Raw genomic sequence first — 15,404 nt, 5'->3', positions numbered from 1 at the left:
AACCCCAGCCAATCAACTCTTTGAAGGGGCGCGGTGCTTGGCCATAAATGCTGTGCCCTCTCCTTAGGCCAGTGACGTCATGTCCGTCGGGCACATGACCTAGGCGCATCTCAGTCCCATTCAAGAGAATGGTCCTGGGTTGCAATACCAAGCGCGGCCACTATACAATGTACAACGCCGTGCTTGTTAAGCCGTGAGGAGGATGGAGCGCAACAAATCACAGCGCAGCTTTCATTTCTAGCAGAGCTCTTGCAAAATGAAAGCTGCTCTGTGATTGGTTGCTGTGGGCAACAAGGCTGAGTCTACAGGGGGTGGCTGCCTGAATTAGTGCCACCTTTGGCCACCACAGGTGGGCTAGGTTGCTGCTGCTACATCATGACAACAGACCACCCCATGGAGCCCCAGACCGTTTTCATGATTGCCCCCCCCCCCCATGTGTTTTAAAGAGACACTCTCCCTATATTATGTTATTTTAGATTATTTAAATAAAAAAAAAGAGCAGTGAATGTTTTTGTAATCATTTTATAGAAATTATAATGTCTAGTTTTACTGTAGGCTGTAAAGCGAGATGATTTCTATTTTTTTTCTCCAGCCTGCAGTTACCTGTTTTGCCACCAGATGTCAGCACATGCAACAAACACATACTGCATGTAAAATGGATGTCAATTGTGTCCCTTTAAAACATAGGGCTGCTGGCCAACAATGGTAGAGGGCCCATCTAATTCAACACCGAATTATTACCAGGCGCCAAGAACCATGCCCGCACTGCAAACGGCTTAGTAGCTGATATAGACGTGCCAGGAATCGCATTCGACTTGTGCCCAGTAGTTGTTTTGTCCCATGTTACTAATTAACCCTGCTCCAGGACTCGTTGCCCTTTGGGACACATTACCTCGGGCACCATTTCATAAGCTCCACTGTCCACCACCCTATGGCCCCCCTTCAAGAGGGCACAGAGTTGCACGGTCTAGTGCGTGCATCATAAAGCTTGTCTGCTCTGCCAGCCATGCCCTCACATTCTTTAGCTTTTGCAAAGCCCAAAGTCCAGAGTCTGCTTTTCCTGACTGGTTCCGTATGGAAAGGGTGGGGGGGCCGAATCTCTTCACAACCTCACAGGAGGGGGATTCGGAGCTGCCTCTCACCGCTCTGTGCTTTTACTACCCATGTACAGGACAGAATGGCAAAGAGGATCCATGCCCGGAGACTGGAGGGAGTGGACGAAAACATCTGGTGAGTCCAGCTGAAGAAGTGATAACTCATTTCTTAGATATATCTGTTCCTGGGAAAGCTGGGTGACGCCCCCTGTGTGAGTTACTGCAGCCATATTCATTCTTCCCCCAGGAAATTATATTACTATGGAACAAAGACTCCTATTTACAATGATTTTCCTTTTATTATAGGGGGCGCTCTTGATTCACGTCGATCAAGACAGACGTCCCATGGGATCCTAAGATCCTTACCACCGTCATAGATGCCTTGTATAGTACTGTATATTGTCAGGCACCCATTGCAGTAAGAAAACAAAAAGGGATAGGCCTCTTTCACACGGCCGTGTGCTGGCCGGGTTCGTGCTGCGGTCCGCAATGCACGGGCACCGCCCGTGGGGCAGCTGCATGCGGAACGCGGAACCATTCACTTGAATGGGGTCCGCGATCCATCTGTTCTGCAAAAAGATAGAACAAGTTTTATATTTTCGCGGAACGGAACACCACGGAAGCACCGTGATGCGGAATGCACATGGGTGGTGACCCGTGTATTGCGGATCCGCCGCGGAACAAATAAGAGGCCTTAGGCAAAGTAGGTGGCTGCCTAAGGTGTATGATGAGCGCTACTGGGGAAATGCCATCTGAGGTGATGGAAAGGGAGTAGATAAAAGAAGGGCACAAGGGCTTTGGGTGTTCCTTGGGCACCTAGAAGCACATCCCGCTATAGCTGCATGTTTGGGATAAGGGGCACGCCCTTTACAAATTAGCATTATTGTAATAGTAATATTATGGGTCAACATCCAAGCTCTGGTCCCAACATCTCATGTCTCTTGCAGGGTGGAGTTCGTCAGCCTCGCTGACGAGTATAAAACTGTGAATCTGGGGCAAGGCTTCCCCAATTTTTCTCCTCCGAGTTACTTGAGAGAAGCGTTTTCCAAAGCCGTTACCGATGAGCACACCTTACTGAACCAGTATACCAGAGCCTTTGTGAGTATTACAACCGCCATCCTCCATGTCAGTCACTGCCTAGAAGTCGTCAGTCGCCTCTTCAGGTGTCCTAATAAATGGACATTTCCATATTTATTTGGGAGTCTTCATTGCCGCCACTGGATCTCTACGCTTCGGTGGTATGGTCGTGTTACTCACTACAGAGCAGATGACAGCACACAACAAAAAAAGATGGCTCCTATTATATCCTCCACCCCCAGTCTCAATCATGTTGTTTCGTTACAGGGACACCCTCCTCTGGTAAAGGCCCTCGCCCAGTTGTTTGGACCACTTTTTGGACAAGAGCTAAATCCTTTAACTAACATCATGGTGTCAGTGGGCGCATACGGTGCTCTTTTTTCTACCTTCCAAGCTCTGGTGGACAAAGGAGATGAGGTAAGATGGCATAATATCACCCGGTATATTATATGGATTAGGTCTCACTGCAGCAAGTAGAGAAAGTTAATACAAGCCACTTACTAATGTATTGTGATTGTCCATATTGCTTCCTTTTCTGACTTGATTCATTTTTCCATCACATTATACACTTCTCGTTTCTGTAGGTTATTCGGACCACCCTGCAATCCATCAGTGGTGGTCGTGCTTACACACTATAGGAAAAAGTGCCAGCCTCTTTGGTGGCCGGGACCATAGGAGCGCTTATAGGCAGGGTGGTCATAACCATAGAAACAAGAAGTGTATACTGCGATGGAAAAAACAAATCCAGCCAGCAAAGGAGGCAATATGGACAATCACAATACATTAGTAAGTGACTTGTATTCACTTTCTCTACAAGATAAATGCCACTTGCTGAAGTGACGACAACCCCTTTAACCGAAGTGGCCGACTCTTCAGAATGTATGCTTCTTCCTGGAGTATGTGTATCTGGCCTTGATTGAAGAAGAATTCTAGGAGCACAGATGGGCGCGTCTATCTTTCCCCAGTTAGGCATATCATAAACAGTATAAACTGCACCATTTCTTAACTTTTTAGCACTTTTCTGGGTTTTTTAGAGTCTTTTTTTTTTTTTTTCCTGCTGATGGCTGCTTTTCTCAGCTTGTTGAAGTATCAGCTTACAAATCCTATACAAGCGTTCAGATTGTCACCCATGCTCTGCCTTGGATGGGTGACTGCAGCATTGCCTGGATGAATCACGATGCAGGGACTGCACTTATGCTACATTACGATTAGCTAATGTAACACGAGGGCATAGATTAATAATCACCAAAATAACCCAACACATTAATATGTCAAAGCAGAAAGTACAAACACAGCAAATGGCTCCTGATCATTGAAGGGGTTGCCCCAAGATATAAATGAATGGAGCCTCAGAGGAGCACCGGCAGTGGTGCTCCATTCATTCTCTATGAGTACAGTGCATGGTGGTCTCGGGCAGGATGGGGTTTCACCACATATGCTCTACCGCGACCCTCGTTCTTGTGATTGGTGGGGGTCCCAGTCGTCGGACTTCAGCTTATTAGAGTACTATCCCCTATCCTATCTTGGGACAGCCCCTTTAAGGCGGTAACGTAACGAGTATGCACCTTCTTCTTTCAGGTCATTATCATTGAACCCTTCTTCGACAGCTATGAACCAATGACATTAATGGCCGGTGGACGATGTGTATTTGTTTCCCTGAGACCTGTAAGTGGTTCCATTTTTCCATAAAATACCATCCCTTGTGCACGTGGATGGTATCATATAAACAGATATTAATGGGGTTGTCCACTCCTTTACAAGTGATGGCCAATCCTCAGGATAGGTCATCATTATCTGATTCAGCGAGGGTCCTACACCGTGCCTAGCTGGGTGCCGGAACTGCACATCTCCATCTATTGTGCAGTGGACTGGACTGGTCCCATAGAAGTGAATGGAAGGAGCGCAGCAGAAACCAGCTCCATCCATTACACCACAGATGGAGCTTTATAGTTCTGCTGCTGACTTCCAGCATCAGAACTACTGCAGAACAGCTGATCGGCGGGGGTACAGTGTGTTCGGACCCTAATATAGGCCATTACAGGAATTGTATAACCCTACATTGCGTCCTGTCATTTATACCTTTCTTCTTACCTCCTCTCGTACAGCAGAAGCCTGCAGATGGTGGGAAACCACTGAACAGCGGTGACTGGCGTTTGGACCTTGCTGAGCTGGAAGCGAAGATCAATAAAAATACTAAAATGCTGGTGTTAAACACGCCAAATAATCCACTGGGCAAAGTAAGTGAGAAGATCTTAGGCTTCGTTCACATCTATGTTGGAGGTTCTATTAGAGGCCTCCATCAGAGATTTGGTCAAAAATGGGGGTCAAAATAGAGCAGCGTGTAGCACTATGTTGTGTGGTAAAATGATAGACATCATGATGGAGATCTGACGGATCACAGCGTAGTCAATGGGGTCCTTCAGGCACCATTGGTGTCCATCATATGATGGATCCATCTTTGGCCTGCCTACAAGGGAATAGAAGAACAGAATGCCCACACAGATGGGACCGAAGGCTTAGTTTTTTCATGTATCTTATGGTATCTCAGCATAGTATGATATATTATAAAATATTTGTATTCGGTGTGCCATGTAATATATAAAATGTCAATAGGTGATAATAATTATGATCCACAGTATAGGTGATAAATATCGGATCACAGGGGGGGTCCAACTGCTGGGAACCCAGTGATCCCAAGAACAGAGAGTCCCTGAGGAGTCTCCTCTCTGGATGGAGCAGTGGTGCTTATGTTTGTCCACCCATCCATTCATTTCATTTCTATGGCACTGTTTATGTCAGCCACATAGGTGTGAATGGAGTGGTGGATCAGCATGTGCACTACCACTCCATTCAGAGAGGGGACTCTGTGACCCCCTAGTTTTCGAGCTCGCCAAAAGATTTCCAACAATCTGTGATGCCCCTATCCTTTTGTAGCACACTGAGGGGCGGATTGGCCGTAGACCTCACAGGGAAATTTTCCGGGGGGCCGCCTGAGCCCTCTTTACGGCCGACCAGTGGAAATTTTTGGGGATGTATTTTGTGCTGTTGGCGGCAGTATTTGGTGATGGACTGTGGTATTTCGCTCTGTTGGGTGGTATAATGTGCCACAATATGGCATTGCTGGCCCTGCCTTCCATCAGTTTGGACCCAACTACAAAACAGGGCCACTTTTCGTATTTTTTTTCCAGGGACACTTTAAGTTCCCAGTCCCCCCCTGAGTACACTGCTCTCATTATTGCAATAGATCATCCAGTTGACAATTGGACCCACGTCCTGTCTGGTTGGGCCTTTGAATGCCTAAATGAAAGGTGTTGTCCACTTTAGACAACGCCTTTTTGTCAGAAGGGTCTCATGCCATTAGGGTGTCCCACTGCTGGGATCTATAATCACTGGGAGAACTGAGCAGCTAGTGTTCAATCTCCCCACAGCGCCACCACAGGAGAAATGGAGCATTACACATTCCTTATTGAAACCCATAGGTTCATATTGGAAAATGTATGGACGTACTGGGTCCTCCAGAGCAAGAGACACTCTTCATAGCCGATTCCTACTGGACTTCATGTCTAATATTTTCCTTGCTTGCTTTTTGTAGGTATTTAATAAAGAGGAATTGGAAGAAATTGCTAATATTTGCGTGAAATATGACCTACTGTGCGTCTCCGATGAAGTGTATGAATGGCTGGTGTATGACGGGAATCGACATGTACGGATTGGTGAGTATGAAAGTGGAAGTACAAGCATCAAAGGGGATGCAGCAGATGTAGGGTCCTAAAAGTGTGGAAGTCCGTTATGGAAATGATGGGACAATTTATGGTTGTATTGTGTTTCTGGCTCTACATTTAGAAATATTTAACCTTCTTATAGCTCCAAGTGCCATAAAGGGGTCCTCCAGAGTTACACCCGACTGCAGCCCCTACAAAGAGCAGGAGGTGCACATCGCGTGATACTTTTTTTAAATCAGATCTTTTTTATTGAAAAATGTACAAAGTAAATGCACACTATAGCGTGCCACAACCAATATGACATACAGACACATTATTCAGCAAATCTGGTAACACCCAGGATACCAATCCATGAGTAAAAATCTAATTTCCGCCCAACTCCCCAACCCCCCCCATCCCACCCATCCCGCCCCCTCTTAATCTACACAATACATAGGCGCACTAACATATATTCCTATGCAGACGTCGAGACGACAGCCACGGTTCCCATAATTTTTCAAATTTTGCTGGGCATCCACGCTTCTGGTATACCATCCGTTCATAGCTTAACATTGTGTCAACAGCATTTAGGAATTCACCTAGGGTTGGCGGCGCTGTCTGTATCCAGTGCAGAGCGATCAACTTTCTAGCAACATATAACACTCTACCTATAGCTATTTTATGCACCTGACTAGTGGCCAGTTCAGATACGTATCCCAACACACACACTTTCGGATCAGGCGGCACCGGCACCTTATAAACGTCCTGTATCGTCTGAGATACCATCTCCCAGTATCTCCCTAATCTCTCGCACGTCCACAACATATGCAACAAATCAGCAGAAGCCATAGAGCACCTTGGACATTCATCCGTGGGTCTAAACCCTATGCGAAACAAAAAAACCGGTGTCTTGTAGACCCTATGGACAATGAACAGTTGCGAGAGTTTACGCCCCTCACTCAAGGAAGAGAGAGGTATCGCCTCCAGTATGTCAGACCATTGGTCATCAGTTAACTCGCCAACATCCTTCTCCCATTTACCTTTAGCCGCAAGCGGATGTGACAGTAGGAACTTATCAAGCAGCAGCTTGTATATACATGAGATCATACCTCTCCTTGCCCCCCTGGACAGAATCTGGTGCAATGCAGCATCTCTCCCCGCCATCACAGTCGTACCTTTAAATGTGGAATTGTGCGCATGACGCACCTGAAGATATTTATAAAAATGTGTTCTAGGTAGGTCATACAATTCCTGAAATCTGGTAAAGGACATGAACTTCTTTTCTTCCAGAAGGTGGCCCAACCTCAGAATACCCTTCCTTTTCCACTCCCCAAAATCAGACAGAGAGAGGAATTCCGGCAGCACGGGATTATCCCACAATGGAGTGTATTCCGTGCTGCCGACAACCCCCCTTAGGATCTTAACCCAGTTCCACACAGAATGCATCAAGTAACCCAAATCTCCCAACAGACCATTCTTCCCACCTCCTCTAGTCTCAAGAATCATCATTAGGTCCTTAGATGACAAACAATGCTGAAACAACTGACACGACACCTCACTCGACTCCAGTTCTATCCACCCTTTAAAATGCTGGCATTGTGCAGCCAGGAAGTATACCCAGGGGTTTGGCACTGCAAGGCCCCCTTCCATCTTAGGATACTGCAGCGTTTCAAGCTTAATCCTCGGTTGCCCCTTCCGCCATATGAGCTCCCTGAAAATAGCATTAATTGGAACAAATTTGGACTTTGGCAGCCAGACCGGGGAGTTATGTAGAATATAAAGCAGCTGAGGCATCAACACCATTTTAATGAGATTGGCTCTTCCCGCCACCGACAGATACAATTTACACCATGCCTTAGCCTTGTTCCGAAATTTACCAACCAGCGGGTCAAAGTTAAGGCGCACAAAGTCCCGGATTCTAGGCGATATATGGATACCCAAATACTTAAAGGACGCTACACATGGAATATTTCTGTCCCTCACTATCTGCGACTGCCCCTGCCCGTCCAGCAGCATAATTGCCGATTTACTCCAGTTAATAGTCAGACCCGACAGGGCACCGAAGCAGTCAATAATTTTCATAGCCGCTTCCAAAGATGGACCAGTGTCCCCTAAAAAAAGCAAAGTGTCGTCTGCGTACATCGCCACTTTATTATTAACTGTTCCATACTGGAACCCCCGAATGTCCAGTGACTGACGAATCGCTGCAGCTAACGGCTCAATCGCCACTGCAAATAGCAGAGGCGACAGCGGGCACCCCTGTCTGGTACCCCTGCCCAAGCAGAACTTGGGAGATACCCCTCCGTTCGCCCTGACACATGCCTTGGGATTAAAGTATAGCACCCGGACCCAGGATATATACTCATCCCCAAACCCCATAAACGCCATAACTCTCCACAGAAAGCGCCACTCAATGCTGTCAAAGGCCTTGGCCGCGTCTAAAGAAAGGATAGCTCTATCTCCAACATTCTCAGCTGGCAATTGAATACTGGCAAACACTCTTCTGATATTAAGTGACGTCGATTTCTGAGGCATAAAGCCGGTCTGGTCAGAGTGTATGATAGACAAAATCACTTTAGACAGACGCATGGCCAATACCTTTGCAAGCAACTTAACGTCAGTGGAGAGTAACGATATCGGTCTATATGAGTCTGGGAGAGAATGATCCTTGTCTGGCTTAGGAATGACTACAATTAATGCCTCCTGCATAGACGGAGGAAGCACCCCTCCTTCCTTGGAATAATTGAATACCTTCAGAAGTTCCGGGAGTAACACATCCGCGAAGGTCTTATACACTTCCGCCGGAAGCCCATCTAAACCCGGAGCCTTGTCATTAGCCATAGCTGCCAACGCCGCCCTCAACTCTTCTAGCTCAATCGGCTCCTCTAACCGCATACTGTCCTCCCTGGAAAGCTTAGGAAGATTCAATGTGGTTAAAAATGCGTCAATATCCTCTTCCGAACATGTCACCTTAGGAGCATACAGAGAAGAGTAAAAATTATTCAATATGTTCAAAATGTTGTCAGTATCACGCCTGAGGACGCCATCAGCATCCAGCAGGCCAGGTATGCATTGAGACCCCTGTTGCGCTTTTGCGATAACCGAGAGCATATGGCCCACACACTCCCCTTCAGTAAAAAACTGCTGCCTATAAAACAGTCTTTTCCTCTCTGCTATTTCCAAGAGGTGACACCTCAGTTCCTCCTGTCTGATTTTCAAGGCACTGCTAGTTAGGGTAGATGGATTCAGCACAAATGCTTCCTCCGCTAGCTTCATGTTATCGTGTTTCTGCAGATCAAGCTCTCTAGATTTAGATTTAATCCTATTGACTGTTTTAATAAGGGAGCCCCTGAGGAAGGCCTTCATCGCCTCCCAAACAATTATCGGAGATGCAGTCCCCACATTTATACAAAAATACTCCCTAAGGGACTGAAGCAACTCGGACGGGTCACCTATCAATTTCAACCAAAAGGCATTCAATCGCCAGTATCTAACCCCCGGCCTGGCCGCCACAGAAATATCAAGAGCGATACTAAATAAGGAGTGATCTGATAAGGTTCTAGCCAGATACTCCGAACTCTGCACCAGCGGAAACATATGGGCATTCACCAAACCCAGATCAATGCGTGACAGGGAACCATAAGACGAGGAGCAGCACGAGTACTTCCTGTCCAGGGGGTGGGTCTCTCTCCATACATCCATCAGACCCACTTCCCGGAGTAATCTTGCAAATGGGGTCTCCCCCGTACTACTACCACTAGGTGTGATCTGGCATCTATCAAGCGAACTGTCAAGTACATTATTAAAATCGCCAACTATTAACATTGGAAGTTCTGAAAATTCTGCCATAAACTCCATGAGCTTCCTCAAAGGCACCGAGGAAAATGGCGGGGGTATATAAATTGTCGCCAGCGCCATCCTCATCCCTTGGACCACACAATGCACTCCTATAAACCTGCCCTCCTCATCCACACATACCCTGAGGCACTCAAACATGACATTCTTATGAACTAGGATACTAACACCCCTGGAATGCGAGGAGAAGACGGAATGCACCGAATACCCCAACCACGGCTTTTGCAGAACATGTATAGATTGTTTAGTCATATGCGTTTCTTGCAAGCATACTATTGCTGGCTGATATCTAGATAGGTAACGGAACAGACCATGTCTTTTTGTAGCATCCGCCATTCCCCTCACATTCCAGCTAACATCGCGTGATACTGGTGCCAAATCAATGTACAATACTGAAAACCTCTCTTGCATAGGAGCTTTGCTGCAGAAGCTTCTGACGTTGTACAGCTGCCTAAGCAACAGTACCACCCAGTCTACTGGCTGAGTATCGCGCTGTCATGGCGGGAGACATAGCCAGAAGTAACTCTGGGGGTACATTTTAATGGTTAAACTAGTGGGTGGGTAGTGTAGGTGCGTCTACTTTGCAGATCTTGAGTCATGGTCTTAAAGGCTATGTACACCTTTTGGGGGTCAATTTTTTTAAATTATTGCATTGTACTTATTTTTAGCTAATTTGGTCTTTATTAAAACTATGGCGTCCTTTTTTCTGTACAGAGCTGAGATGCTCTAGTAGCACCCTTTGGATTTTCTGTCTTTTCCGTCAGACCAGGAGCAGACGGGCTCCTTATCTCTGCTCTCTGACCTTATAAACACTCATTATAGCTCAGCTCTTATCTTACTGATAAAAAAGTGTTTATGACCTCTTAGTAAATTAGAGATAAGGTGTATTAGATGACTGAACAAAGTGAAAGTACCAGTCACATAAACCGTTAACCCTTTGTGACAGAACAGCTCAATATTTTTAATAAAGGCCAATTGAAAAAATGATTTTTAACCGTAAAATGCCATCATAAAAAAAATTGCCTCCGAAGATGTACATAGCCTTTAAGGGGCTGCACACTGCTTTTGCTTACCAACTGAACTGGCCAAGAATGTGATAGAGATGGATGCCTCGTCTGTCTGTAGGGTCTACAGGCTTTAACCATGCCTCTGTTAATATCTCCAGCTAGCCTTCCAGGAATGTGGGAGCGGACCATAACCATTGGAAGTGCCGGGAAGACATTTAGCGCCACTGGATGGAAGGTGAATTTATTGACTTGATGTCACACTTTTACAGCTGCTGCGATATATGTGGCCATTAAAGGGACACTAAACTTCTAATTTAGGTTCACGGTGCATTACAGTGCAGTCTATTGTGTCTAGTGCTCTTCAGTGAAATGAAGGTGTTCATACACATTAGATATATGTTGGCGGAAACTGTGCATGCGGGGCGTCTACACTCTCCCCCGAAAGCTGATGTTGGTGGAAAGGAGGATCTTTCCAACGTAACTGATGCTTTGTGTTTTTTTTGGGATGTATGCTGACGCCAGGGGGATCTGGCAACAACTTCCTTGCCTCTCCCTATTGAGAACACCTACAAGCTCTGGAGATAATCTTCCAAAGGGTGTAGGTGTTCGGAAGTAGCTGCCTAAAGGTGGATTTACACGGTTCGATATTCGGGCAAATTATTGGGAACAACATATCAATATGACACCGATCACCCGATGAACGAGCAAAACGCTCATTAAGCAGGTGATCCTTTCGTTCCTGCAGGCACATCAATCATTGTTTCTGAGCAGCAGATCATGCGGTCCAAACAGCGGTCTGATGTCTATAAACAATGCAGCTGTATGAGGGCGAGGGATCCCATAGGCGATCCCTCATTCTCATTACTGTGCCTGTAAATGTGGAGGTCTCCTTCACTGAACGAGCAGCCGACTGTTGGGAAACAACACTTTCTTCCCGACAATCAGCTGCCCCTCGGCCCGTGTAAACCCGCCTTAAGGTGTAAGGCCGTCTTTACTGTCCAGAGTAATCCCTGCTCCCCATAATCATTCCTTCAGAATTTCCTTTAAAGTCCTATTACATTCCTACTTCAGAGCATATTCTCTGTTACAGGTTGGTTGGGCCTTTGGGCCGGATTCTCTTCTTAAACACCTGAGGACTGTGCATCAGAATTCTGTCTATCACTGTGCAACCGGCGCCCAGGTAAGAGGGAGAGCGGCTCTTCACAGGGGTTGTCCACTTTGGCTAGTCGAGGAAGGACAGGACCGACCTTCATACTTTCATACACACTAAAGCCTCATTCACACGTCAGTGATTTCCATCAGTCATTGTGAGGCAAAAGGAAGAGATCTGCGCCTGTTCTGTATTTAGAGACGCACCTGGTTTTGGCTCAAAATCACTGATGGAAATCACTGACCGAACACTGACGTGTGAATGAGCCATAGGCCACACGACCAAAACCATTCTGCGATTCACAGATCTGCAAAAACGGATACCAGCCGTGTGCGTTCCGCATGTCCCACCCTATGTTAAAAATGTCTATTTTTAGCTGCAAAACGGACAAGAACAGGAATTTATATTTTTTTTTTTATTTTTTTTTTTGCGGGACAGTGGAACGGTCATACTGATGCGGACAGCACACAAATGTGCTGTCCCCATTTTTTGCAGCCCCATTGAAATGATGGGGTCCACATCCGATCTGCAAAAGATACTGATTGGATGCAGACCAAAAATACGGTCGTGTGCATGCGTCCTAAAGACGTTTATGGAAAGAAGTTTTTAAGTGAACAAGCCCTTTAAAGGGAACCTGTCATCATCTTTATGCTGCCCATACTAACGGCAGTGCCCATACTAACGGCAGTATAAACTAGACACAGGTGAGTTGATTTCAGCGGTCTGTCATTTATAAGTTAAAAGTTAGTGGTTGCCGAGAACCAACATCACAATCGTTGCAGACGGGGCCTGGAGAAGAGTCCCGGCCACCTGAGAAGAGTCCTGGTCATTCCTGCCCACCTGCTGATTACTGACCGGCTTCTACCTAGTTTTCTCCCTTTCTCTGTAGGAGAGAACTGCCAATCATCAGCAGATGGCGGGAGAGCAGGAGATTATGTATAACCAGGACTCTTCTCAGGTAGATGTGACTCTTTTCAAGGCCCATCCTGCAATGATTATGATGCTGGTTCTCAGCAACCACTTACTTTTAGCTGATGAGTGACACACCGCTGAAATCGGCATTTCTGTCACTAATTTATGCTGCCCACAGTGAGATCAGCATAAAGTTGATGACAGGTTTCCTTTAAGAAAAGTCAGGCAATGGCAGCACAACTCCTGACTATGTCTGTGCAGAGGATGTCTTCCTCTTCCTTATCGATAAAGGCTCCTATAACAGCTGGGGACACCCTTGGTTTTCATGGTATTAAGGGATAAAAAGCATATTTGCAATGGTTTTATATTTTTGCCCCATTTATCTTCTTACTGCTCAAAAGGGATGTCCGCCTTATGAGAGTGAAAGCTGAACAGTCCACGTCGAAACGATGCAGTAACCTGAATTCATCCCATAGGAAGCAGTGGCCCAAGGATTTCAGAAGGAACTGGAGAGGCTAGGAAAGCCTGAGTGTTACTTTGTACAGTTGCGGGATGACCTGCAGAAGAAGCGGGACCGGCTTTACCGCTGCCTTACAGAGGTGGGGATGAAACCCGTGATGTCCCAAGGCTCTTACTTTATGATCGCTGACATCTCTGTCTTCAGTAAGTTTGCCTGCATCAGTCTAATAGGTTTCTTGTCAAGGTATCCGTCCATTCCTGGGGTTTGGGGACCACAGGAAATATTTTGGTTTTCATTCTCTTTTTTTTGCAGAATCTGAGGTTCCCCCTCCCACAGATCCAAACGTACCTTACGATCACTACTTTACAAAATGGATGATGAAACATAAAGTAAGTCATATGCAGACTTGGATGGGGACTCTGTTTTAAAGAGTAAATCCTCAAAAAGTACCTAAAAAAATATATACCCCATGAAAACACAAGTTATAAGGTTTGGGGGTGGTGTGACACATTTGGTGCCCGTGCTTTTTTTTTTTACAAAAAATAAATAGATGGCCCTTCCTGTTGCGAAGCAGCGGGTGACCCTGGCTTCATTCAGCAAAGGCTATAAGGATAGAAATAATGAGGCATGAATATAGTAAAGAAGGCGACAAAAAATGTATTTACATCCCGAAAGCAAAAATATTTTTTTCATATTGAAGGCAGCCGGTGATCAGATGATCGCTGTGGGTCTGACCTCAGTAACCCGGAACTTCTGCTGGCCATGTAGATTCACTACAGCGGCCACTGCAGGTGAAATTTAGTATTACATGCAGTAGCTTTCGGGTAGTAGAGTGTGGTCCTGAGCAGATCTGTTTGGATGAGACATCGCCTTTGCTTTTCTGACTTTTGCACAGAGAAGACTGCTCAGAAGTGTGTCATAGTGTTTTCTTTTACGCTCCTACAGTAGATCCTAAAATTAGGTGTTTTTATGTGGGATACAGACAAAATGCCCTAGCTGCTAATTAGCCTTATTACAGTCTGGAATTCTTGATGTTGGACCTGTTACAAGTGGCGTGTTTCTTGCTTTTCCTCATTGCAGCAATTGGCCGCTATCCCGATGTCTGCCTTTTACAGCGGCCCACATAAGAAGCAGTTTGAGAACTACCTGAGGTTTTGCTTCGTAAAGGTAAGGTTATTGCAATTTAAAGTGTTCTTCATCAATAAGATTAGGTTATTGGGTCTGGATTCTGGAATGTACACACTCCCCAAGGTGGCCAAACTCTTTAAAGGGGTTGTCCGGGTTCATACCCTTATTTTCACCCAGACAGCCCCCCTGAGGCTAGAATTGGAGCATCTCATGCTCCGATGCGCTCCCTTGCCCTGCGCTAAATCGCCTAGGGCAAGGTCTCTTTTGTTTATCATAACACACTGCCGGGCGGAAACTTCCGCCCGGCAGTGTGTTCGGTGACGTTACCAGCTCTGATGGGCAGGCTTTAGCGCTGCCCTAGCAGTTTTACTGGCTAGAGCAGTGCTAAATCCCGCCCATCAGTGCCAGTGATGTCACCGGGATTCCTGGCAGCCCCATGGAGAGCCCCGGTACGTCACCAGATCTAAAAAAAAAATGCCTTTGCCCTGCGCGATTTAGCGCATGGCAAAGGAGAGCATCGGAGCATGAACTGCCCCGATGCTCAAGTCAGGGGGGCTGCCGGGGGAAAATGGAGGTATGTCCGGGTACAGCTCTGAACCCGGACAACCCCTTATAAAGGCGGTTGCTGAGATTTTGATATTGATGGCTAACCTCCGGCACTCCAGCTGTGGTGAAACTACGACTCCCAGGATGCTCCATTCATTTCTTTGGAGTTCTGAGAACAGCCAAGCAAGTGTGCATCTTGGGAGTTGTAGTTTTACCACAGCTTAGAGTGCCGGAGGTTATCCATCACAGGCCTAGCTGATCATTGGAGGGTCTGACTTCCGGCACCCTCGCCGATCAGCCGTTTCAGGAGGCCACAGTGCTCCAGTGAACACTTCGGCTTCTTCCTAGGCCAGTGACATCATGTACATCGGTCACATGGCCTGGGCGCAGTTCAGTCCCATTCAAGCGAATGGGTCTGCCCTGCAATACCAAGCACAGCCACTATGCAATGTACGGCGCTGTGCTTCTTCAAAC

At 46.4% G+C, this 15,404-nt stretch overlaps 1 protein-coding gene across 4 annotated transcripts in view; it reads left to right on the top strand.

The window, feature by feature from the left end:
• KYAT1 (kynurenine aminotransferase 1) overlaps positions 1-15,404 on the top strand; it is a 28,423-nt gene that overhangs the window by 12,320 nt on the left and 699 nt on the right. For 2 of the 4 annotated variants that reach the window (XM_044305207.1, XM_044305205.1), the window contains exons 2-12: positions 1,172-1,230; positions 2,042-2,192; positions 2,439-2,588; positions 3,750-3,836; positions 4,277-4,408; positions 5,764-5,884; positions 10,893-10,969; positions 11,825-11,914; positions 13,273-13,459; positions 13,569-13,645; positions 14,337-14,423. In XM_044305207.1, coding sequence (XP_044161142.1) covers positions 1,178-1,230; positions 2,042-2,192; positions 2,439-2,588; positions 3,750-3,836; positions 4,277-4,408; positions 5,764-5,884; positions 10,893-10,969; positions 11,825-11,914; positions 13,273-13,459; positions 13,569-13,645; positions 14,337-14,423 — 1,212 coding nt within the window. In that variant the 5' untranslated portion in view covers positions 1,172-1,177. Of the gene's footprint in view, positions 1-634; positions 1,231-2,041; positions 2,193-2,438; positions 2,589-3,749; positions 3,837-4,276; positions 4,409-5,763; positions 5,885-10,892; positions 10,970-11,824; positions 11,915-13,272; positions 13,460-13,568; positions 13,646-14,336; positions 14,424-15,404 lie in introns of those variants that run through there. The other 2 variants (XM_044305204.1, XM_044305203.1) reach the window with 2 other exon arrangements.

The sequence above is a fragment of the Bufo gargarizans genome, chromosome 9 (assembly GCF_014858855.1).
Source record: "Bufo gargarizans isolate SCDJY-AF-19 chromosome 9, ASM1485885v1, whole genome shotgun sequence".
Taxonomy (NCBI): Eukaryota; Metazoa; Chordata; class Amphibia; order Anura; family Bufonidae; genus Bufo; species Bufo gargarizans.
Note: the sequence above shows the minus strand (reverse complement) of the source record. Positions and strands in the feature narration are given on the sequence as shown.